Genomic DNA, 25,885 nt, shown 5'->3' with positions numbered 1-25,885 from the left:
GCACACGCACGCACGCACGCACGCACGCACGCACTGTGGAATGACACACACATACAGGAGGCAGAAAAGAATCCCAAACTGGACTACGTCCATCTCTGAACTTCTCCCACACAAGGGAATAACTCTACCCAAGATATTTATTAAGGGTCAAAACCAGGTTTTGAGCCCAAGGCTGCCTCGCTGTGGAGTACATACCCTCTTTACCTGCTCTGTGACACCTCTACTCGCAGTGTTAGAGAACAGCTCACTGGACGGCCAGACCACAACCTCAGGGTCCGTCCTCCTGTGGGACCTTTAGGTCATTTACAGCGCTTGCTGATGTAAGCCCTGCCGCCATGGACCCCTCCTGGGGTCCTCGCCTGTGTGTTTTCTCATGAGCGGGTTACTCCAGGGGATACACCACAGGTTAGAGGTCAGAGATGGGGGGACACAGGGATGCGCGTCTCCAACTCACTGGACAAGGTCACACTGTTCTCCCACGTGGATGCACCACTGTACGTGCCCAACAGACTCCAGCCCCACTGAGCCACACTCTCAGCCCCTGCGATGTGCTAACCGGATCAGGGTGAAATCGGACGTCATGGTTTTGATCCCCATTTCCTAATCGCTTGTGAGAACGGTCATGCGTGTGTTTTTGTCAGCCCCTTTCCAAAACTGCCTGTTCACATCTTTTCCCATTTTTCCACTGGGCCGCTTCTCCTTTGGGTTATAGAAATTTTTTATATTTCAATAAAACTTTTCGTACTATAAAATAACCCCCTTCATTTGTTTGTTTGCTCCTTGCCAGAAAGTCTACTTTAATGTGACACTAACACAGCTCTATGACATTTCTTGTAGTTAGTATTTTCCCAATTTATCTTTATCCAACTCGTACTTCAAATCTTTCTATATCCCAACTCAATCTAATACTGTCTTTAATCTAAAATTGAATCCTGGGTCCAGGAAGATTCCATATGCTCCGGAGCAACTAAACCTGTGCGCCAGAACTTCTGAAGCTACATGCTCTAGAGCCTGTGCCTCATGACAAGAGAAGCCACTGCAATGAGAAGTCCACACACTGCAACTAGACACTAGACCCCACTTGCCACAACTAAAGAAAGCCTGTGCACAGCAACAAATACCCAGCACAGCCAAAAAAAAACCCCCCGAGTCTAGTCCCATTACAAGCACCACTACGTTCAAGAAAACTGGAGATATCAAGGGAACATTTCATGCAAGGGTGGGCACAATTAAAGGACAGAAATGGTAAGGATCTAACAGAAGCAGAAGAGATTAAGAAGAGGTGGCAAGAATACACAGAAAAATGATACAAAAAAAGGTCTTAATGACACAGATAACCACAATGGTGTGATCACTCACCTAGAGCCAGACATCCTCAAGTGGGCCTTGGGAAATGTTAGTACGAACAAAGCTTGTGGAGGTGATGAAATTCTAGCTGAGCTATTTCAAATCCTAAATGATGCTGTTAAAGTGCTGCATTCACTATGTCAGCAAAATTGGAAAACTCAGCAGTGGCCACAGGACATTCCAATCCCAAAGAAGTGCAGTGCCAAAGAATGTTCAATCTACAATACTGCAGTTGGTTCTATCATACCAACTGCACTCATTTCACATGCTAGCAAGGTCCTGCTCAAAATCCTTCAAACGAGGCTTCAGCACAGGACACCAACTGAGAACTTCCAGATGTGCAAGCTGAGTTTAGAAAAGGCAGAAGAACTAGAAATCAAACTGTCAACATCTGTTGGATCATAGAGAAAGCAAGGTAATTCCAGAAAAAATATCTGCTTCATTGACTATGCTAAAGTCTTTGGATCACAACAAACTGTGCAAAATTCTTAAAGAGATGGGAATATCAGACCACTTTACCTGTCTCCTGAGAAACCTATATGCAGATCAAGAAGCAACAGTTAGAACCGGACATGGAACAACAGACTGGTTCAAAATTGGGAAAGGAGTACGACACCTGTATATTGTCACCCTGCTTATTTAACTTATATGCAGAGTACATCATGTGAAATGCTGGGCTGGATGAAGCTCAAGCTGGAATCAAGATTGCTGGCAGAAATATCAACAACCTCAGCTATGCAGATGATACCACTCAAATGGCAGAAAGTGAAGAGGAACTAAGGAGCCTCTTGATGAAGGTGAAAGAGGACTGAAAAAGGTGGCTTAAAACTCAACATTCAAAAAACGAAGATCATGGAATCTGTTCCCATCACTTCATGGCAAATAGAAGGCGAAAAAGTGGAATGGGTGACAGACTTTATTTTCTTGGGCTCCAAAATCACTACAGACGGTGACTGCAGCCATAAAACTAAAAGATGCTTGCTCCTTGGAAGGAAAGCTATGACAAACCTAGACAGCGTATTAACAAGCAGAGACATCACTTTGCCGACAAAAGGTCTATATAGTCCAAACTATGGTTTCTCCCATAGTCACGTACAGATGTGAGAGCAGGATCATAAAGAAGGCTAAGTGCCAAAGAACTGATGCTTTCGAATCGTGGTGCTGGAGAAGTCCCTTGGACTGCAAGGAGATTGAACCAGCCAATCCTAAAGGAAATCAACTCTGAATATCGATTGGGAAGACTGATGCTAAAGCTAAGGCTCCAATACTTTGGCCACTTGATGTGAAGAGCCGCCTCACTGGAAAAGACCTTGATGCTGGGAATGATTAAGGGCAGGAGGAGAAGGGAGCAACAAAGGATGAGATAGCTGGATGGCACTACCGACTCAATGGACATGAGTTTGGGCAAATTCTGAGAGACAGTGAAGGACAGGGAAGCCTAGCATGCTGCAAAGAGTCGGACATGACTTGGTGACTGAACAACGACGTTTAAATTTGTTTTTTCTCTACTGTTACCACCTTTAGATTATCTTTTTAGATCCCATTATTTCAGGGACTTCCCTGATGGTCCAGTGGCCAAGACTCCTTGCTCCCAATGCAGGGGGCCTAAGTCTGATCCCTGGTCAGGGAATTAGATCCTACATGCCGCAACTAAAAATCCTAAGTGCCACAACTAACACCTGGCACAGCCAAATATATGTATGTTTTAAATTCCATTATTTCAGCCACTTCTGGTCTGGAAGTAATGCACCCTATTTCCATTCCATTATAGGCTAACCTTTAAGTTTTAACATGTACATTTATGCTAAAAGCCAAAAGTTAATCAACATCTCTCCCAACCCTTATTGGAACTTCATTGTTCTAATGACCTCCATCCAACCTACATTAAATTAGTTTAACATAATATTTGTGTTCCACGTGTAATCAATTGTTCATCTTCTTATCTGCCTCCCAAAGCAAATTTTATTTGGGTTTAGCACAGTTAGCATCTTCTTCTCAGTCCATACATTCATCAGTCTTGTCTCTGCACCCATTCATTCCTCAACTCCACTCTTACTACCAGGACCACTGTCCTTCCTGTAGAACACCTTCCTTCAGCACAGATCTTTGGATAAAGAAGCCTTGGTTTATCTCTCTGAAAATGTCATTTTGTTCTTCTTCCTAACTGACTTTGTTCTTTTTCCTAACTGACAGTTTAGAAGAACATAAACTTGTAGGTTATTTTCTCTCAGCATCTTGAAGGTATTATCCCACTGTCTTCTGGCTTTCACCATTACTGCAGAAAAGTCTATGATTAGTTTAACTTTGTAGATATTCTGCCTTTTCCCTCTGGTTGCTTTCTTAGATCTGCTGCTTGCAATTTCACTCATGAGCTATATGTTTAAATTTATTTGTACTGCTCAGAGGCATGGGCTTATGCAGTTATGTGCTATGTCACTTCAGTTGTGTCCCCATGGACCGTAGCCTGCCAGGCTCCTCTGTCTATGGGATTCTCCAGGCAAGAATACTGGAGTGGGTTGCCATACCGCTCAGAAGAATATGCTTTAAATCTGATGATTCACATCTTTCATTGACTCTGAAAAATTCTTTGTTGTTGCTGCTCAGCCGCTAAGTCATGTCCGACTCTGTGACCCCATGAACTGCAGCACACAATGCTTCCCTGTCCTTCACTATCTCCCGCAGTTTGCTCAAAGGCATGTCCATTGAGTCAGTGATGCCATCCAACCAGCTCATCCTCTGTTGCTCCCTTTTCCTCCTGCCCTCAATCATTCTCAGCCATCAGGGTCTTTTTCAATGAGTTGGCTCTTCCCATCAGGTGGCCGAAGTATTGGAGCTTCAATATCAGTCCTTCCAAAGAATATTTAGAGTTGATTTCCTTTAGGATGGACTGGTTGAATCTCCTTGCTGTCCAAGGGACTCTCAAGAATCTTCTCCAACACCAGTTTGAAAGCATCGATTCTTCAGCACTCAGCCTTCTTTATGGTCCAGCTCTCACATCCGTATGTGAGTACTGGAAATACCATAGCTTAGACTATATGGACCTTTGTCGGCAAAGTGATGTCTCTGCTTTTTAATATGCTGGCAAGGTGTGTCATAGCTTTTCTTCCAAGAAGCAAGAGTCTTTTAATTTTGTTGCTACAATCACCATCTGTAGTGATTTGGGAGCCCAAGAAAATAAAATCTGTTTCCACTTTTCCCACATCTATTTATATCTCCCTGTTCTACGTTCTGACATTCCTATTACAAGCATCAGACCATCAGATCAGTCTCTTAACTCTGCTTTCCTATTTTTCATATCTGTGTCTAAACACCATTATAGATAATTCCACAGATCTAACTTCCAATTAATTAATTCTCTCTTTAGCTGGGTCTAATTTGCTATTTATCTAATTAATTTATAAATTCAATTAATCTATTTTTTTATTTCAACAAGTTCTACTTAAAAAAAAAACCTTCTCGGTTAATTTTGATACTTTCGTTCCTTGTCATACTTCCAAATCTCTAGCTTATATAAACTCCATAATTTAACTTCCTGAACATCTATTTATCCCACTTGTTACTTCTGATGATTTCACTCATGGAATCTTGTTTCCCTGTGTGTTTTGGAATTTTGGATTCTGTTTTTGGATACAGAACTTATGTTCAGTGGCGGCCTTTTCTGTGGGAATAAAAAGTGAAGCCAAGTTTGAGGGGGCAAACTTCCAGAAATAATTTATATTTTTGCTTCTGCCAAATTCTCTAGGACATTACCAATCTGGAATCACTGTAATTATTCAACTTCAGGTTCCCAGGAAACACAGATGGTATAAACTTCAACTCCAAGCTCATGGAAGCACACAGATCTATGGTTACAAATTCTCAAGTGAAACTACCCCCCTCTCCAGCAATCAACAATTTATCTATCCCCTTTATCAGCAAAAGAATGTTCCCTCTAGTCCATACTTTCACTGAATGAGTAACCCTACAGAAGTCTTATCATGTGAGAGCCTTAGTCTCAGTTCCACATCTTATCTCCTGTGCCTCGCACACTGCTACTAAACCCACATCTTTAAATTATGGAAAGAGGCAAAGTCCCTCAGGAAAAAGCAGCTTTAACCAGTGAAAGGGTACAGCTCTAGTTTCCAGCCGGCTCTTGCTTCTCCCTTTTTTATGCATGCAATTATGTATATACATTTTAAAAGGATATTCGCTATACTTTATCCAGCATTTCCATGTGTCTTGCATAAGGAGGTTTTTTGGCTGTTCTGTTCACTATTATTGCCAGAAATGGAAGTTCAGGAGCAATTTTCAAGGGTGACAAGAGGAGCTCTACCAGCCTGCATGCTAAGTCGCTTCAGTCGTATCCAACTCTTTGAGACCCTATGGACTACAGCCTGCCAGGCTCCTCTGTCCACAAAATTCTCCAGGCAAGAATACTGGAGTGTGCTGCCATGCCCTCCTCCACAGAATCTTCCCCACCCAGAGATGGAACCCCAATCTCTTATGTTTCCTGCACTGACAGGTAGGTCCTTTACGACTAGTGCCAGTGAAACGAGAAATCAAGCTAGGTCACCTCAAGTCACATTCAGCTTCGACTTTGTAAATGATTCCCTAACACCATCCACAGAACAAGGTGGTGGGGGGAGGGGTTTCCTGGTGGCTCAGTGGTAAAGAATCTGCCTGCCAACGCAGGAGACGAGGGTTCAATCCCTGATCAGGGAACATCTCACATGCCACGGAGCAATTAAGCTGGTGGACCACAACTACTGTAGCCCGTGCTAGAGAGCAGCCCCTGCACGCTGCAACTGGAGAAAAGCCTGAACGGCAACGGAGACTCGGCACAGCCGAAAATAAAATAAGCAATTACAAAAAAAAAAAAAAAAAGGGTCCAGGACCATTCTCCAAAACACTTGCCTTTCTCCACAGCCCATCATTCCTGAAGGACCCTGGCAAGAGAGCTTGTAGATAAAAGGTCAAGGATTATACACAAATGTTATTTTTGCTCCCTCCTATAATCCCACTAAAACCACAGCAAAAAAAGGTTTTTAAGGCATAAACCCATAACGACAAAAGGAACAGCAAAGAACCACAGAAGTGAAGTTCTGAAGCTGGAAAGCAAATACCTGAGTGGCCAATGGCCACGTCAGCTCCTGAACTGGCTGCAGAGAAAGCTGAGAAGCAACATGATTTCTACCAAACATCTTCATCCCATTTTAGAGTCTGTCTTCTTCTGGCTCCCCCTCAACTCTATATCTTTGGGGTCCCAAACCAAAAAGAAGGGCTCACTATACTCACCCTCTGTTTAAAATTCCAATTTCTGTCTTCCTCACCCAGCACAGGTGTCAAGTGCAAGGCTCAGCCTCTCAGTTGCCCATGTGGAACTGAAAACAGACTAAGATGTAAAAGTCACCACCCAGGGGCCCTGCAGTCACACAGATCCTGGCCTGGTAGGTATTCCCTGTCTTCTCAGCTGTACAATGCTTTCAAATGGAGGTCTTCTCTCTGTTTGCCCATCTTTTCCAGGTGCCTTCAGAAAGAGGGTTGATCCTGATCATCAAAAGAGGGAACCTCCATATCTACTTTGACCCAGTTTTTAAATATATTTTCAGGACTATATATAATACCTCAAGAGGACACCTCCACACATACGCAGCAACTGAGATCACCAGTGTAGGTAAGACTGCCCATAGAAAGTGTTAATCCAGAACACTGACACCAAAGCGGAGTCCTGAAGAAAGTTAACTTCCCTTCCAAAGGGTAAGTCAAAAGGAAAACGATTCCCTCTCAACCAACTTCATTATTTTAGACTCTTGTGAACTGAACTGCAGCTCCTTGCCCTCAAATTCATACCGGCAATATGACTATACTAGGAATGAAGGTCTCTGAAGAGGTAATTGAGGTCAGTCAAGGGCACATGGGCGGGGCTCTAACCCAACAGGACTGCTGTCCTTGTAAGAAGGAGGAAGAGACACACCCAGAGAGAAGGCTGTGTGAGGACACAGCAAGAAGGCAGCTCTCTGCATGCCAAGGAGCAAGGGCTCACCAGCAATCAACCCCGACAAAATCTTGGTCTTTGACTTCAAGCCTCCAGAGCTGTGAAAATTAATTTCTGTGTGGTATTCTGCAGCCTAAGCAGATTACTACACAAACAGCGCCCATCACCTGTGCAATGTGGGAAAGCTGGCTGGGACGTCACTCGCGCTAGAAACAGTACCCTTAATGCACTGCCACCCAGCTCCACGAACAGGGCCTGACAAGCGGGCTCACACAGGGAATCCCGGGAAAAGAGCAGTGAAGAGCAGAGCGCACGGTCAGGAAGGAGCTAGGAAAGCAGGGGCTTTGGAGAACAAGCCGTCTCAACCTGCCCTCTTGAATTCCTCAGCCAGTCAAGGCAGAAGAGGGTGCGAGGGCACAAGGCGCACACTCGCCCAGGAACTGCAGCTCACCGCAGCCCCTTCTGCTGTGAAAAGCCTCTCACCAGGCTCCAGAGGCATTCTCCTACAAGTTTCTCCCATCCTCCCTACCTCCACTATCACCACGCGTGACACGAGGATCCTGCCGTACCCAGAGCTTGTCAAATGCACTGGGTGCACCAGGAGAGCCTGCCCCCCAACAACCTTCAGCCAGAGCCTCAGTCTCTCCGGGGGTGGAGGCGGCATGGAGCCTGACTAGTGAGCGCACACAGACACACACGTGTGCATCCACCCCAATCCCGGACCGTACCCTGGTCAGTCCATTGCCACCTCCCCCGTCGACACAGTAACTCAGACATAGGAAGCAGCCTCTCTGGATCGCCTCAGACACCAGGTCAGAGGAAGTGAGCATCCTTCTTGTCTGGGCAGCCTTCATGAGGTGGGCGATTTTCAAGCTCTGTAACCTACCATTACACAGGGACACAAACACACATACACACCACCACAACACAGTATAACCACGTGTAATCGTTTCCCGATATCTATATTAAAATTCAAAACATACATGCCCTGTGACTCCGAACTCTCTCTTCCTGTCATCAATCCTTAGCAAACAATCTGCATAAACTGTGAGCAATCAGAAAGTCCATCCATAGGAGAGACCAGACAAAACGCAGCCTATCTCCAAACTTTGAAATTTCACACTGTTAAAAAGACTGAGGTAGATCCATAAACACTGAAAAAGACTGCCAGAACAAGTCTCTGAGCTTAAAAAGCCATGACAGGGACTTCCCTGGTGGTCCAGTGGTTAAGATTCCATGCTTCCACTGCAGGGGACACAGAGTCAATCCCTGGCTAGAGGAACTAAGATCCTGCACACCATGTGGTGGGAAGAAAAAACAAAACACACCACCAAAACCATGACATGTGACAATGTGGATGCAAGTTACAAACCACGGTGAGCAAAAGATGGGGACACAAAACAGTTCACCCTGCAAGATTACATCTGTTTAAAGCACCATGACAGCTTCCCTTGTGGCTCAGCTGGTAAGAATCCGCCTGCAATGCAGGAGACCTGGGTTCGATCCCTGGGTTGGGAAGATTCCCCTGGAGAAGGGAAAGGCTACCCCCTCCAGTATTCTGGCCTGGAGAATTCCATGGACTGTATATAGTCCATGGGGTCACAAAGAGTCGGACACGACTGAGCGATTTTCACTTCACTACACTTCAAAGCACAGTGACAGGCTAAACTAACATAAGCTATTAAAAAAGGGCAGTGGTTACCCTCCAGGGTTTAGAGGTCAAGACTGGAATGGAGAAAGAGAGGGCTCAGTGGGGAAGGGGCGAGCATCTCCATCTGGATGCTGATGACATCAGCATATTCATTTTGTGAAAATTCCTCAAGTTGTCACTCATGATAATTACACTATTCTATACATAATTCATACTTCAGTTAAATGTTTGAAAAAGAGTAATACCATTTTAGGTTAAAAAGAAAAAAACAGCTTTCTGTCTTTCTCTAAGTCTAATGCTTCTATAGATACACAGGTCAAACTCCACCAAACTGAGAAGGCTCGTTTCTGGAGGAGGATTCAGAGGGCAGACAGAGCTGGCAAAAGACACCATGGTTTCACCTGTAATATCTAAATTTCTGCCACTGAATCCGTATGTGTTACTTATAAAACTAAAAACGAACAAAAATTTTAAATGGGACAAGAAGTTACAGCCAAAGTGACTTACTATCAACTACACCCCAGGAGACCCCAGGATGAGCGGAGGTTTGGGAGGGGCTCTTCAGGGAGAGGAGACGACTACATTGGGCCGCCTCGCCTCCCCCCTAGAGTCCTGCAGGACTCACTCTCAGGTCGGGGTGGGGGCTTCACAGGAGGCACCAGCCAGGTGGGAATGGAAACCAGAATTCACCTGACTCCTCTGCCCCTCTGTTTTCTAAGCTCCAGAGCAGATGCACCCTGACTCCCCTCTGCCCTCAAGGCACCAAGGGCTCTCCTCTAACCCCTACTCTCTAGTGGTAAAGAATCTGTCTGCCAAGGCAGGATACATAAGAGATGTGAGTTCAATCCCTGGGTCAGGAAGACCCCCTGGAAGAGGGCACGGCAACCCACTCAATATTCCTGCCTGGAGAATTCCATGCACAGAAGAGCCTGGCAGGTTACAGTCCATAGGGTCACAGAGAGTCAGACGTGACTGAAGCAACTAAGCTCGCAGGCACACGCTCACTCCCACCCGAGTCAGCGTCCGAGGGAGGCTCCGGTCTGCCCGGCCTGTGAGGCCCTGAAGGGAATGTCAAACTTGGACAGGAGGGTAATTCTCAAACAGAATCCAGTAATGCGTTCTTAACCCAGGGTTGCAGTCCAAGACTGAGAACTCACGCATGCTTTCTGAGTCAATGAGGGTAAAGGGGGAAGGAGGGTTCTCAGCGGTACTGGACGTTAAACGGCACTGTGCTCACACCTGACAACACTGTGCTCCACTAGACACGCCAGGAGGAGAAAACATCCTGGCATCAGCACTCAAGAGCAGCAGCTTCCAAGTCAGCCTCCCGTTTTCATTGGTGCTTGTCTAGGAGGCAAGCAGGGGCCCCTCCCTCTCCTCAGACGGACAGACAACAGCTGGTCTGGTCACATCTTCCCCACAACGCTGGGCCACCAGCCCCAGGAAGCAGCCTCCTCCATGCTCCAGCCAAGTGCTTGGGTTTCCAAGCAGCCTTCCTTTTCCTTCCCCAGAACTAATTTTAGCCTCCTTGGTTGTCAGAGTGGAACTGAAATAGTCGGCAGAGGAACGTTTGCAAACAAGAATATGCACTCACCTCACAAAACGCCTCAGCTCCGGCCCAGAAACCGGCCAGGGAGCAGTCATCCCAGTGAGTGGCAGGCCAGACCCCTAGAAGCCACCCCCTGCCCGGGGCAGGAGGAGGACTCACATCCGCCCACTGGGGCAGCAACCTTCCTTTCCCACACCCACGCCCAGCGATCACGTGCCCATGACTGAAAACACTCCGCTAGGGCCGCCAGTCCCTGAGAGAGTTTGAAGAAGGCACGTGTGTGTGCACAGCTAGACTGGAGAACCAGGGCAAGGCATGGGGCTGTCCAAACGCAGAAAGCCAAGACTGATCCCGGGCCAGGGGAGGCCCAACAAACTCCCGAACAATCTCAGCCTGCGTTACCAGTCGGTTTCCAGAACCTACCACAGTCTCAGACAGAGAGCACTGAGAAATTTCACCATCAAACTCAGAAGAGGCCAGCAGCCTCTCCTTTTGCCCATCCCTACCCAACAACCGAGGCATCCAGGGGCAGGATGGCAAAGACCAGGCGCCTCTGGGGCTGGGATGGCAGGCCACAGTTCGGTGGAGAAAGGCCCAAGAAGGGGGAGGTGTCTATTCTGGAACAAAGAACAGGTGACAGAATGGAAGGGAAGAGAAAAAGGATAAAGAATCCTGAGATGACAACAAAGTCCCCTTTGGGAAGACCCCAAAAGATGGAAGCAGAAGTCTCAACATCAACAAAATAAATAAATAAAGACAAAATAAAAACCTTTAAAACAAGCACTTCACACACCACACAGCAGCGACAGGGAGAACTTGGAAGCTGAAGCTTTGGGGACTGCTTCCTCCCACTCTGTAATCGTGCTCAGTGCAGCAAGGTGTATTTTGCTGATCTCCAGATCAGAGAGGAGATCCCCCGCAGAAGGCTCCCGAGTTGAGCCGCGAGTAGATTGGGGGAGGAGTGGAGGAGGAACACAGAGCTGCCAGTCTGCCAAGAACAACCAACAGGCGCCGGATGGGATCAACCCCGGGTCGGGGCGGTGGTGCCGGCGCCCATCTGGTCTCCAGCCTCCAGCCGCGCTACCCACCACACCTCCCCGGGCCAGGGTGGAGCTGCGCCCCCGCCCCATACCTTTGGGGAGAGGCGGCGCCCCCGCCCCGGTGTCCACCGCCTCGGAGCCCCAGGCCCAGGGCAGCGGTGGCTCCCCAGGGTGCTCGGCCGGCCCGCTCGCTTGGCTCGCGGGGGAGGGCATGCCCGGTGCTCCGCTAGGCCCGCGGTGGCTGCCAGGTGCGCGCACAGGGACACCGAGAGGCGCAGAGGCCCCGGCGGGTGAGGCAAGATGCGAACCTGGCGGTGCAGTCAGAGTGGTGGGCGGGGGCGGCAGGCAGGCTGTCCGGCCACCCACAATCGCCGCCTCCCTGAAACCTGAACCACTTCTGGGAAAACTCAAGGACGTCAGGATTCTCTCCACGGTGGCCAGCGGCACTCCTGAACCACAAATTTGAACCAAACCCTGACGCTGAAGTAGGAATCTCCCAGACTTTTAGAATCCAACCTTCCGCCCTGAATCTTATAAGGAGAGTGTGTGTGTGAGTGAGTGAGTGAGTGAGTGAGTGAGTGAGTGAGTGAGTGTGTGTGTGTGTGTGTGTGTGCGCGCGCGCGCGCGCGCCGCTGGGGGGAGGGAGTAAGGGGGATGGTATTAGCCATTAACCCCATCTCCCACAACTCTCTGTCCCTTTAAAATCATGAGAACATTCTAGATCAGGTTCTCAATCAGGTGATTTATGCCCTCTCCACGCCAAGCATTTTTGGTTTTCCGGATTACAAGTGCTATTAGCATTTTGTGGGTAGAGGCCAAGTGATACTGCAAACCATTCTGCAATGAACAAGACACCCTCCCTTCCCACCTATACAAATACCAAAGAATAACGGGATCCAAGTTGTCAACAGTGTCAAGGTTGAGAAACTCTGTTCTAGAATGAGGTCTAGCCAGCCAGGACCGTGCCTGAGGGCTGTCTGTTCAGTGTCATTCTCAAAAGAAGGATCCAGATCAGTTACCGCATACCTAGGTCCCCAGATCCCAGTTCCTGGTAAAAGGCCAGTATTTACAAGTAGCTCTAGGGTCTCTGGTCCTCACTTGGACTGCCCTAAGTTCGCAGGCAGGAGGCTGAATGCACAGGCACTCAAGGGAGGGCTTCCTGCAGGAAGGGGGGGGGGGGTTGCAGGGAGGAAACCAGGGCTGGCATGTGAGCAGTGGGCAGGGTCACAAAAGGCAGAAGTAAAGGAGACGCCACGTGCAGTGGCTAGAACAGGTAGGTGGAACCCGCCCGGTGCAGCATACCCGCCAAGGACAGCACGTTGTCCCTCAGGAACAATGCTGCCCTGAAACGATGGGCAGGGCAGGCAGGGGAGCCAGGCCTTCACAAAATCCCATCCAGGGGGCCACAGTTACCTGATATCAGTGCAAACAGTGAGTGTGCACTAAGTATGCACTCACTCTCACACGCACTCTCTATTTGCATTTTCCTGGGGGAAAGGGCCACAGCTCTCATCAGATCCTCAGAGTGTACGATGTGCATGCTTTACTGGGTTCTCTGGAAAGGCAGTTCCTTAGACAAAGTGCCAGGAGAAGTCCAGGTGCTATCTGGGGGAATCAGGATGCCCAGAAAGACCCTGTAGAGTAGTGGGTGGCCATCAGGGTCTCTTGTGTTTTCACCCAGGTGGAGAGCCTGGGAGGCTGGGTGAGTGTCTCACATCATCTATCTTGGAAGCGTCTCTAAGAGCTGAGGAGAGTGCCCGCTCCTCTCAAAGGGGCAGCCCGACCAGCCAGCCAGGGCAGAGCCTGGAGTGCTCAGCAGGTACAAGGACACGGACACCCCTCCCCGGGGAAGGGTACCGGTGGCTTGTGACTCTGGTCTGTGTCCTTGAGAGCTGCCACTACACTGGGCCTGAGAGTCCCTTCACTCATGGCATACACACATCCCCCCGAGGAAATGGAGCACATCTTTGGGTGGGAGAGTAGCTGCCTACAAGGACAGCATGGAGCAGTCAGGGCCTGCACTTTCTGATGGGACAGACAGGAATCAGGTCCTCCTCCTCAGCTAGGGGCCCCTGACATTTCACTCAGCATACTCTCCAACCTACAGGCCCTGATCTAAAGCACAAGTACACAGACAGAGGTCAGGAGTTCTTGGGGGATACACAGATGTGTGTCTGGGATATCCACTGCAAGGCAAGAGCCAAATGACTTGTTTCCCAAGGACACTTGGCCAAGCACAGATCACAGAAGACTTGCAAAACTCACTAACACTGATCTTGTATCAAGCACTGTGTACCATGACTGCAGCATCCATTCTGCCTTTTCGTACAGACCTGCATCGTCTAATATGGTAGCCACCAGCCAAATGAGGCTACTGAGCATCTAAAATGTACAAAGTCTGAACTGAGACATTCTGTAAGCATAAAATATGCCGTGGATTTTGACGACAGTAAAGAATGTAAAATGTCTGTTTTAATACTGACTACAAGTTGAAATGACTGTGTTATATACATTAGGTTAAATAAAATATGCCATTAAAGTTAATTTGCCCTTGTTATGGGCTGAATGTGTCCCCTCAAAATTCTTACGTTGAAACTCTAATGCCCAATGTGATGGGATTTGTAGATGGGGTCTTTGCAAAACGTTAGAGGTTCATGAGAGTGGAGCCCCCTTGATGGGGTTAGCGGAAGCAAAAAAAAAAACACAGTGCCCCCAGTATCCCCACCTGAAGCACCAGGTAAGGCCATGTGAGGATGCAGTGAGACTACAGCCATCTGCAAGCCAGCAAGACAGCCCTCACCAAAACCAGACCATGCTGGCATACTGACCTCAGACTTCCAACCTCCAGACTGTGAGAAAAGAGTTAAGTCACACAGTCTGTGCTATTTTGTTATAGCGGCCCGGGGAGGCTAAGACACACCTGTTTCTTTTTCCTTTTATTAACAAAACTACCAGAAAAGTTTAAGTCTTCTATGTGGTTCCCTCTATATTTCTCTTTGACAGTGCTATCCTAGACCATCCTTCTACAAGGAGGTGGGGGTACTTCTAAACAGCAAGCCCAGGGTTTGAAGGAAGCACATCCAGGAGGATGGAGGAACAGGAGGACCAGCTCTGCCCCCACTAGGGTCTGTTGAGGCTCCTCCCATCGCTCCTCACAAGTCAGGCAGTGGCCACCAGAGGACTGGCTGATGTGACCACAAGAGACACACAGTGACTCCCACCTTCCTACAGTAAAGAGTCCGCCTGCAGTGCGGGAGACCTGGGTTTGATCCCTGGGTTGGGAACATCCCCTGGAGGAGGGCATGGCCACTCACTCCAGTGTTCTTGCCTGGAGAATCCTCATGGACAGAGGAGCTTGGCCGGCTTCGGTCCATGAGATCACAGAGTCGGACACGACTGAGCGACTAAGCAAACACACACAAGCACTGCCCAAGCCAGGGAAGAGGATGGAGATCCCAGGGACCCAATCCCACCCTGCCTCACCTAATCAGGCAGGGACCTGAGACTGGTCAGGACAGAAGAGTTCATTAGGGAAGAGGCCACCTCTGAAGGCCTGGTCTTGGAAGAGCCCAGCACCTCCAGGAGGGATCCAGAGATAGCCACATGAGCCGCTGCTTGCCTAGTAAGTAGGCTAGCTGCAGACCTTCCCTCTAGAGGCCAATGTCTTCCTTCACTTCAGAGATCTCACTTGGGAGAAAAGCATCTCAAAGCAAAACTTGAAAGGCAGAGAAAGGAACAGGTTCAACACCATGGACACTTTGCTTCTCTGACACAAGAAATGGCTCCAAAAGATTCATGACCCCCTTCCATATTGTCCCCAAGTACCAATAAGGGGGCGCTTCCCAGGTGGCGCGGCTGGTGGTAAAGAATGCGCCTGCCAATGCAAGACGGAGAAGGCAATGGCAACCCACTCCAGTACTCTTGCCTGGAAAATCCCATGGACGGAGGAGCCTGGCAGGCTGCAGTCCATGGGGTCCCGAAGAGTCGGACACGACTGAGCGACTTCACTTTCACTTTTCACTTTCATGCATTGGAGAAGGAAATGACAACCCACTCCAGTGTTCTTGCCTGGAGAACCCCAGGGACAGGGGAGCCTGGTGGGTTGCCGTCTATGGGGTCGCACAGAGTCGGACACGACTAAAGCGACTTAGCAATAGCAGCAGCAGCCAATGCAAATGCAAGAGATCCAGGTTGGCTCCCTGGGTCGGGAAGATCCCCTGGAGGAGGAAATGGCAACTCACTCTTCTTGCCTGGACAATCCCATGGACACAGAGGAGCTTGGCGGGCCACAGTTCATGGAGTCGCAAAGAGTCGGACATGACTGAGCACGCATGCATCCACCAATAAGGGGTCTCTGTCTTCCAGTCGCTGCATTCAAGTTACGCAGCTCCAAGCCCCACAAGGAGAACTTACTTACTTGCCTTCTGTGCAGAAGGCTAAGCCACGATACACCGGAAAGGAGGCCGGTAGAGTGGGAGTGGGATAAGAAGGAGATCCGGGATCCCCACCCCCGCAGCAGCCCGGGGATCCCAGCCCCGCCCCTGCACTCCCGGCCCCGCCCTTCGCGGGTTTCCCAGACTCTTAAGCTGCCACCACGGGCAGCAGGGGACCCGCGCTGCATGTGTAATGGGGGCTTGGAACAAAGACGCGCAGGACCAGCTCCCCGGCTGCCGCGCACCAGCCTCCTAAGAGACCATCCCGGGCTTCTCCCTGAAGCTTTAATGCGCGGCTTTCCAGGGCTGCCCAGAGCCATCCGAAGACGAGTGCGGAGGCTGTCCGCGCGCGCACACTGGAATAGGGCGCGTCCCAGTACCGCTCAAAGAGGAAAATCTGTGCGCCGGCCAGGGGGAAAAACGATCTCCCAGCGGAGCTCCGCGTGTATACACCCGCACCCACCCACCCTCAGCCGCCAGCACGCAAGCCGAACGCTAGCAGGGTCACCCACCCCCGCCACGTGCTTTCCCAGAGGTCAGAACGAATAGGGACCTGTTGGTTTTTCTTCTCGCCCCACCTCGCCTTCCAGGTGCCCCAAAACAAAGCAGTTCCTCGGGGTGACCGCACCTCGCGTACCGGGGCGCCGCAGGGAAAGCGGGCGCAGGTGGGAGCTTGCGCCAACGGCGCGCCTCCCGGGGAACACCACGCAGACGTGGTGGGCTGGAGTGCAAGAGACTCCTCTGGGCTGTGTGAAGCGGGCCGCTTCGCTCCGCTACACCTAAGTGGCTCTGAGGGTCGCGCAATCCTGCCCCCAGCCGCTGCTGCACCTACAATCCCGCTACCTCCGTATAAGATCTGCGCGCCCCTCTTGGCCACCTTCCCCATGCTCCGATTTTCATCTCACTCTCCCTGGGTTCCACGCGCCCATATAGCCTGAACCCCGACGCTGGGGTCGCCCCCGCGAACGGGAGCCCCGCAGGCCGCCGCACAGGCAAGATCATCCCCCCTCCCCAAGATCAGCGAGCGAGGCGCCCTGCGCGCCCCCTGTCCCCGCCCCGGGAGGTGCAAGCTGGGTGCAGGTGGCGCGGCAAGGAGGCCGCGGGCCCGCCCTTTGTTGGTAAACACCGCGCGGCGCCCGAAGCCGCCCCGCGCGCCCTTCCTGCGCCCCCCACGCCGCGCCCCGTTCTTACCAGCGCAGAGCGATCCCCAGAGGAGGGCGAGGGCCGCCCAGGGCGCCGTCATGTTCCGCGGCGCCGCCCCGCGGACACCCGGAGCCCGCGGGCAGGGCCGCGCGGCGCTCCCGGGGCGCGCAGGGCCCGGCGGCGGCTGCGCTCTCCTTCCCGCTCCTTCCTTCGGTCTCGTTCCCCGCGCGTTTCCTGCGCCTTCGTCCCCGGCAGCGTGCAGGCTCCAAGGGCCGGACGGCGGTGCCGGGCTCAGGGCCGCTGCGGGCGGCGCAGGCTTCGGCCCGGGCTCCGGGACGACGCGGGGGCCGGGGGGCGGCGGCGGGGCGCGGGCCGGGGCGCGCCCGACTCAGGCATAGCGCGGCGGGGCTGGGCCCGGGCCCCGGGCACAGGGGCCGAGTCCGGAGGGGCCATGAACGGGGGGAGGGGTGGGGGGGAGGGGAGCTGAACCGAGTCCAAAATGGCTCCTGAGCCGCGGCCGCGGAGCCGAGCCAGCGGGGAAACCCGGATGTTGGATACAAAGAGGCGGGCGAGCTGGGCGGGGAGGGGGAGGGGAGGCGGGCCCTCAGGCCGCGTGGTCCGCGCCCCCCTCGGGGGCGGGGCCCCAGATAAACAACAAACGAAGGCCCCGCCCCCCGGCCGGCGTGGTCTTGAAGGCGCGTGCAAACTGCAGGACCCGAGGACGAGGCAGGGCGAGCTGGCCGAGATGGCAAGATTGGGTCCCGGACCACTTAGCCCCGGGACTCCGGGACCTCGTAGCCGCGGCACCGTGATTCCTGCTTTGCGCTCTGGAGCCCACGCTCCCGAACGCATGCTGCTTTGTGACCACGGAGAGGCTGGGTCGCCCCGGACTGTGGCCTGGATTCCCCTCTGCGCCTCCGTCTCCCCACCTGAGATGGGGGGTCACAGTGAACCACAGGAGACGTGTCTGTATTGATGGGCGAACTAATCTGCAGGAAAAAAGGCTGATTTCCCTAAAATGACAAGTGGTCTCTTACGTCTGCAACCCAACCCCAAACACACACAAAGGCACAGCTGGGGATCTTGAAATTGGACACATCCCAGGGAGGGAGAGTGGGAGCCCCGCCCCCGCAGAGCAGCAGCAGATGGAAAAGAGCCTCTAGCAACTTGCCCCTCTACCCTTAACCCCGAATGGTCTCTCAGCACTGCACCCACCTACCCTCCGCCCGCCCACCCCCACCCCACCCCCGCTTTAATCTGCACCTTCAAAACTGTTCTCAATTGTTCCCGTAGTTGAGCTTGTCCAGAGAGTGTCTCTGCTACACTCTTCACTCCCCAGATGCCTTCTTGGGAGCTGTCGGTTTCTACCATCCTTACCACAATCAGGGCTTGGGAGGGTCATGATGGAGAAGGAAATGGCAACCCACTCCAGTATTCTTGCCTGGAGAATCCCATGGACAGAGGAGCCTGGTGGGCTAGTGTCCGTAGGGTTGCACAGTCGGAGACGACTGAAGCGACTTAGCATGCATGCATGCATTGGAGAAGGAAATGGCAACCCACTCCAGCATTCTTGCCTGGAGAATCCCAGGGACAGAGGAGCCTGGTGGGCTGCCGTCTATGGGGTCGCACAGAGTCGGACACGACTGAAGCAACTTTGCAGCAGCAGCAGATGGGGCTCCCAGCTAAAGAGGGAAAGCCCGCTCACATCTCAGGGATGAGGGGAGGAATCGTTCGGTAGAGAAATGGTTCTCTGGCCGCTCCTGATTTACCACAATCTTTCTTGGAGCAGGGCAAGGGGAGCCAGGATCGAGGTGGAGCCTGGAAGTCTGAGTTGTTTCACTTCTCTGAGCCTCAGTTTCCTTTTACAGAAAGCGAGGAGGCTAAATAAATAAAGGGGAAAATGTGAGTAGGCTAGATTCCTTCCATGCTCTACATTTTAAAAATAGCAGAAACCTTATTCAAACGAAATCTTATGTAAAAGTCCACTTTGTAGAAAGTGTATCAATGAAGTTGAAATGAGGGTCCACCACCCCTAGTTTCCACAGCACCAGGAACACCTCAGGGACCACACTTTGGAGTCACTTATAGATTATAGGATGCTATACTGATGGACACATGACAAGAAAAGCAACTATGTCATTTCCTTGGAAGGGAAGATAAATCACTGCCTCCTTCCTACTGGAAGGTAGCGACTATAATCTGTGTGCCAACAATTAGACTGGCTGCTGCTTCTCTGCTACTCCACACCAGGTAGGGTATCACAATAAAGGCTCAGGGTGGTCCAAACAGCCAACACATCTGTCTTCCACTCTGGCATCTCTGGGAACTTCAAATTCACATAACCAAATGCCTACCTGACATCTCTGTTGGGCAGCCTATCAGGTATCTAGAACTTGCCCTAACTAAAGCAGAGTTCCTCATTCCCCAATAAATCTACTGCTCCAGTTGTGCTTGTCTGAATCAATGGCATAACCAGCCAATAGTTCAAACTGAAATTTTGTGTAATTCTTGATTCCTCCCATATTCAGTCCATCAGCAATCTAGCTTCAGAAACACATCCACCATAAATCCACTTCTCTTCCAAATGCACTGTCACTACCCAGTATCTCACTTGTGGACCACTGCAACAGCAGTGAACTAAAATCATGTCTTGTCACCGGCTGTCATTCTTGCCTGGCTGTATGTTCTGGATAGCAATTGAAATGATCTTTTCAAAGTGGGACTCACTTCACATTTTCCCCTTGCTTCAAGTCTTCCCATGGCTTCCTGTTATGATGGCTAACAAACTGGTATATGAACAGCTCTACTTCCTCCACCATCTCACCATCATCAGCCAGACACCCTGACCTACTTTCTGTTCCCAAGACACACTAAGTTGGTTTCTGCCTAAAAGCCCCCCACCCCAAACTCCCCACTGGCAAGGCTGGAATCCTCTTCTCATGATTCTCTTGCAGAGCTGAAATCCCTGTTGTTAGGCTCATAGGGTTAGCCTCTGTCTCGACCACCATTTGTTCATGTGCCCACACACTGTTTGGGAAGGTGATGATGGGTACCTGAAATATCAGGCATGAGGTGATGGGAAGTTGAAAGGCAAAAACCCAACAAATGTCCACTCTAAAATTTATGGCAGGGAATTCTGCCATTCAGGAATTCTGTGTGTTCAAACCACTCTTCCCGTTGTTTTCCTTCCTCAGTGATCAAGGTGGGAAAGCAAGGGGTCAGGAAGACACAGCTGAGCATGGCATCCTTCCACATCAGGTTAACAGGAAGACAGAAGACTGTAGCGGTATACTACTTGGCATCTGTATAGTTAGAACGCATTCTGTTGTGAAGCTTAAGTACATTTAATTGGCAAGATAAACTCTTAAAGCAAGCGGAATTTCTGTAATTGTATTTAGAGACCTCTTTACTTAAACACACAGAAGTAGCCCCAGCCTGTTTCAGCTCATGAAAGGCCCTGATTATAGAGATACACCATAGCGGGTAATTATGAGAACTACGAGAAACATATATGAGTATATATTAGTGGGTAATTTAGGTACATTAAATTACCAGTACATTAAACAATTTCAGAGGGTAACATTAACTGGATGGGTGCATGGTTTTTTTTGGCAATACAATTCTCCCCAAACGTATCCATTTACTTCCAACCTGTCCCATGTGCCATCAACTTCAAAAGTTATTTCCCAGACATTTCAAAACTGTTTTCTTTTCTTTCTTGTCCCCACAGTTCTTCTTCCCACCCTGTCTTAACTTAGTGGTGGCTGCCTTGAGGTCAACTAAATTAATTGGCTTGGTTGGAAAGGTAACTCTCCATAGCTCTTATAACAGATTAGATTATTCTGTGCTAATAGAAAATCCCCAAACCCCAGTGGCTCAAAACAACAAAATTTATTTCTCACTCATACTGTAAGTCTGCTAGAGGTCAAGAAGCAAGGTATACTCATTATAGTAACTTAGTGACACAGACTAATGGAGGCTACATTTTGATACATGCTTCTACTATTGCAGAGAGAGGGGGAAAGAGAGCCTGGTAAATTACATTCAAGCTCTTAAAACTTCTACCAGATTCTGAGAAGATGGGTGGGAGCTAGGTTGGTGGCTGCATACCTTTTGAATCTTCCAAAACTCTCACAGAGTAACTACATGGAAGGAGAAAAAAAGAGAACAGCAAATCCACGCACATTTACAATAAAACCAGGTGACAAGGTTTCCCCCAAAACACCAAAATACAAATGAATTGAGACAACTACCAACAGCAATAAAAGCTTCATGGACTACTCTCTGTGCAAGGGGAAGCTGAGGAATGGGGTGGAAAAGGTACCCGGGAAATACAGAATCTCAAAATAGCTAAGAGATAGTCACTGGAAAGCACTGACTCAGTAACTTAAGAACAGTAGGTAAAACTAGGAGGGGTTTTTTCCTTCATTTCAATAGTGAGTGAATCAAAGAGACTCTGGTAAGAATAGAAAAAACTAGAATAGTCCATCCTTGTGAACTCTTAAAACTGACCAGCCAAGCCTCCTTTTTAGGTCAGGCTCCTACAAGGTGGAGAACCCTCTGAAAGTGCTGGATAAGATGTTTTACTTCCAGTCATCATGCAGTAGCTGGAACAGTTATTTGTCCTTTGGAGCCAAGACAAGAAAACTGGATGAAAGATAAGAGTCAACTATCTTTGGATTTTGCACCATCCTGAAATCTCTGTGAAAAGAGGAATAGTTGAAGTGAGGCTTATGATTGCCCCTGCTTTCTGCCTGGAGACACATTCCAGTCCACAGTGCAGGAAGTGCATTAAACAAGCAGAACCTGGCCACCCTGTAGAGCTGGGATCGGAGAGAGAGGTCGGAGCTGGGGAAACTGAAGGGGCAGAGTCGAGAGGAGGGCACTGCACGGAGAAAGCTGGAGGTCTGCACACAAGTCTCCTTGGGGCTTTTGCTGAATTCAAGGTTTCACATCAGTCAGTTCAGTCGCTCAGTCGTGTCCGACTCTTTGCGACCCCATGAATTGCAGCACGCCAGGCTTCCCTGTCCATCACCAACTCCTGGAGTCTACCCAAACCCATGTCCATCGAGTCGGTGATGCCATCCAACCATCTCATCCTCTGTCGTCCCCTTCTCCTTCTGCCCCCAATCCTACCCAGCAATAGGGTCTTTTCCAATGAGTCAACCCTTCGCATGAGGTGGCCAAAGTATTGGAGTTTCAGCTTCAACATCAGACCTTCCAATGAACACCCAGGATTGATCTCTTTTAGGATGGATTGATTGGATCTCCTTGCAGTCCAAGGGACTCTCAAGAGTCTTCTCCAACACCACAGTTCAAAAGCAGCAATTCTGCGGCGCTCAGCTTTCTTCACCGTCCAACTCTCACATCCATACATGACCACTGGAAAAACCATAGCCTTGACTAGACGGACTTTTGTTGGCAAAGTAATGTCTCTGCTTTTAAATATGATATCTAGGTTGGCCATAACCTTCCTTCCAAGGAGTAAGCATCTTTTAATTTCATGGCTGCAGTCACCATCAGCAGTGATTTTGGAGCCCAAAAAAATAAAGTCTGACACTGTTTCCACTGTTTCCCCATCTATTTCCCATGAAGTGATGGGACCAGATGCCATGATCTTAGTTTTCTGAACGTTGATCTTTTTTTTTTTTTTTTATTTTAGTTGGGGGCTAATTACTTTACAATATTGTAATAGTTTTTGCCATACATTGACATGAATCAGCCATGGGTTTACATGTGTTCCCCTTCCTGGACCCCCCTCCCACCTCCCTCCCCATCCCATCCCTCTGGGTCATCCCATTGCCCCGGCCCTGAGCCCTTGTCTCATGCATCGAACAAGGAATGGTGTTCTGTTTCACATATGATAATATACATGTTTCAATGCTATTCTCCCAGAACGTCCCACCCTCACCTTCTCCTTCAGAGTCCATAAAATTGTTCTATGCATCTGTGTCTCTTATTCTGTCTCGCATATAGGGTTATCGTTACCATCTTTCAAATTCCATATATATGCATTAGTATACTGTATTGATGTTTTTCTTTCTGGCTTACTTCACTCTGTATAATGGGCTCCAGTTTCATCCATCTCAGTAGAACCGATTCAAATGTATTTTTTTAATGGCTGAGTAATATTCCATTGTGTATATGTACCACAGCTTCCTTATCCATTCGTCTGCTGATGGACATCTAGGTTGCTTCCATGTCCTGGCTATTGTAAACAGTGCTGCGATGAACATTGGGGTACACGCGTCTCTTTCAATTCTGGTTTCCTCGGTGTATATGCCCAGCAGTGGGATTGCTGGGTCATATGGCAGTTCTATTCCCAGTTTTTTAAGGAATCTCCACACTGTTCTCCATAGTGGCTGTACTAGTTTGCATTCCCACCAACAGTGTAAGAGGGTTCCCTTTTCTCCACACCCTCTCCAGCATTTATTGCTTGTAGACTTTTGGATAGCAGCCATTCTGACTGGTGTGAAATGATACCTCATTGTGGTTTTGATTTGCATTTCTCTAATAATGAGTGATATTGAGCATCTTTTCATGTGTTTGTTAGCCATCTGTATTTCTTCTTTGGAGAAATGTCTGTTTAGTTCTTTGGCCCATTTTTTGATTGGGTCGTTTATTTTTCTGGAATTCAGCTGCAGGAGTTGCTTGTATATTTTTGAGATTAATTGTTTGTCTGTTGCTTCGTTTGCTATTATTTTCTCCCATTCTGAAGGCTGTCTTTTCACCTTGCTTATAGTTTCCTTTGTTGTGCAAAAGCTTTTAATTTTAATTAGGTCCCATTTGTTTATTTTTGCTTTTATTTCCGATATTCTGGGAGGTGGGTCATGGAGGATCCTGCTGTGATTTATGTTGGAGAGTGTTTTGCCTATGTTTTCCTCTAGGAGTTTTATAGTTTCTGGTCTTACGTTTAGATCTTTAATCCATTTTGAGTTTATTTTTGTGTATGGTGTTAGGAAGTGTTCTAGTTTCATTCTTTTACAAGTGGTTGACCAGTTTTCCCAGCACCACTTGTTAAAGAGATTGTCTTTTCTCCATTGTATATTCTTGCCTCCTTTGTCGAAGATAAGGTGTCCATATGTGCGTGGGTTTATCTCTGGGCTTTCTTGAACGTTGATCTTTAAGCCAACTTTTTCACTCTCTTCTTTCACCTTCATCAAGAGACTCTTTAGTTCTTCTTCACTTTCTGCCATAAGGGTGGTGTCATCTGCATATCTGAGGTTATTGATATTTCTCCCGGCAATCTTGATTCCAGCTTGTGTTTCTTCCAGCCCAGCGTTTCTCATGATGTACTCTGCATACAAGTTAAATAAGCAGGGTGACAAAATACAGCCTTGACGTACTCCTTTTCCTATTTGGAACCAGTCTGTTGTTCCATGTCCAGTTCTAACTGTTGCTTCCTGACCTGCATACAGGTTTCTCAAGAGACAGGTCAGATGGTCTGGTATTCCCATCTCTTTCAGAATTTTCCACAGTTTATTGTGATCCACACAGTCAAAGGCTTTGGCATAGTCAATAAAGCAGAAATAGATGTTTTTCTGGAACTCTTCTTGCTTTTTCGATGATCCAGCGGATATTGGCAATTTGATCTCTGGTTCCTCTGCCTTTTCTAAAACCAACTCCATGAGGGAAGCAAGCAAGCAAGCTGAATGGCTCCAAGACTGGCATAGAACACTTTTTATTTCTAACTGGTCAAAGTGGACAAGTCCTTACTCAACAACCAGGACACTGAGAGTAAAGACTCAGAGGGTCACTCCAAGGGCAGTGGAGCTGAACTAGCCCTAGAGTCAAGGCCACTGTAAATCCACACTACCAAGCCTTGCCATGATCAAGCTGGTCTTGTAAGTAACTTAAATACCTACTAGACAACAGGTCAACACCTTTTTAAAAGAATTCAACAAATCTGGCATTATACCATAAAAGAATTTACAATGCCCAACATTTAATTTTTAAAATTACTCAATGTGAGAAGAAGCAGGAAAATGTAACCCATCAGGAGAAAAATCAGTCATTAGAAACGGACAGAAATGGCAGAGATGATGTTACTATCAGTCAAGGAATTTTTAAAAAGCTATTTTAAACATGCTGAAAGACATTTGGAAATAGGAATATCATGAAGAGAGAATGAAATACTTCAGAAATGGACTTTGGGGAGATAAAAGAAATACAGTGTCAGGGGACATATGTATACCTGTGGCTGATTCATATTGATGAATCATGACGTTTAGCAGAAATCAACACAATTCTGTAAAGCATTTATCCTTCAATTAAAAAACAAACAAACAACAAACAAAAAGTCTTTTTTTTAATTAGGTAGAATTGACATTTTATTTTTTCCTGTATTTTTAATTCATTTAACTTACTGTTTTATTTTTATCAATGTTACAGTATTATAAAGCTATACTTCAACTACCACTGTTTTAACTATATCCTATAGATTTCATTATCAATCTTTTTTCTCTCCATTTTCTTTTTAACACATTTCTATAAGTTTTATAAGTATTTTACACCCAGATCTTGAACTTTTTTTTTTTTTTTTTTTGCCCCGCTGTGCAACTTCCAAGATCTCATCTTCCCTACCAGGGATCAGAGACAGTGACAGTGCCGAGTCTAACCACTGGACCATCAGGGAATTCCCTCAATCACTTTTCTGGACACTCTGAAATTTTGCTTTATGCTTTCCCTTTGCCCCAGGAGTACCTTATGACTTGCACATTTTGCCTTTGCAACAGAGCTCTTTGAGGT

The 25,885-nt window shown here is 48.6% G+C and overlaps 1 protein-coding gene across 5 annotated transcripts in view; it reads right to left on the bottom strand.

Annotated features, from left to right (window-relative positions):
- The window catches only part of ACVR2B (activin A receptor type 2B), a 39,187-nt gene that overhangs the window by 9,704 nt on the left and 3,598 nt on the right, over window positions 1-25,885 (bottom strand). The window contains exon 1 of one of the 5 annotated variants that reach the window (XM_081527391.1): window positions 17,186-17,966. The exons of 2 other annotated variants lie outside the window; for them this stretch is intronic. In XM_081527391.1, coding sequence (XP_081383517.1) covers window positions 17,186-17,237 — 52 coding nt within the window. In that variant the 5' untranslated portion in view covers window positions 17,238-17,966. Of the gene's footprint in view, window positions 1-11,653; window positions 11,854-17,185; window positions 17,967-25,885 lie in introns of those variants that run through there. 2 more of the 5 variants (XM_081527393.1, XM_081527390.1) reach the window with 2 other exon arrangements.

This window comes from Giraffa tippelskirchi, chromosome 9 (assembly GCF_054371585.1).
Source record: "Giraffa tippelskirchi isolate mGirTip1 chromosome 9, T2T-mGirTip1v1.2.pri, whole genome shotgun sequence".
NCBI classification, from domain to species: Eukaryota; Metazoa; Chordata; class Mammalia; order Artiodactyla; family Giraffidae; genus Giraffa; species Giraffa tippelskirchi.
This window is presented reverse-complemented; position numbering and strand designations above follow the sequence as displayed.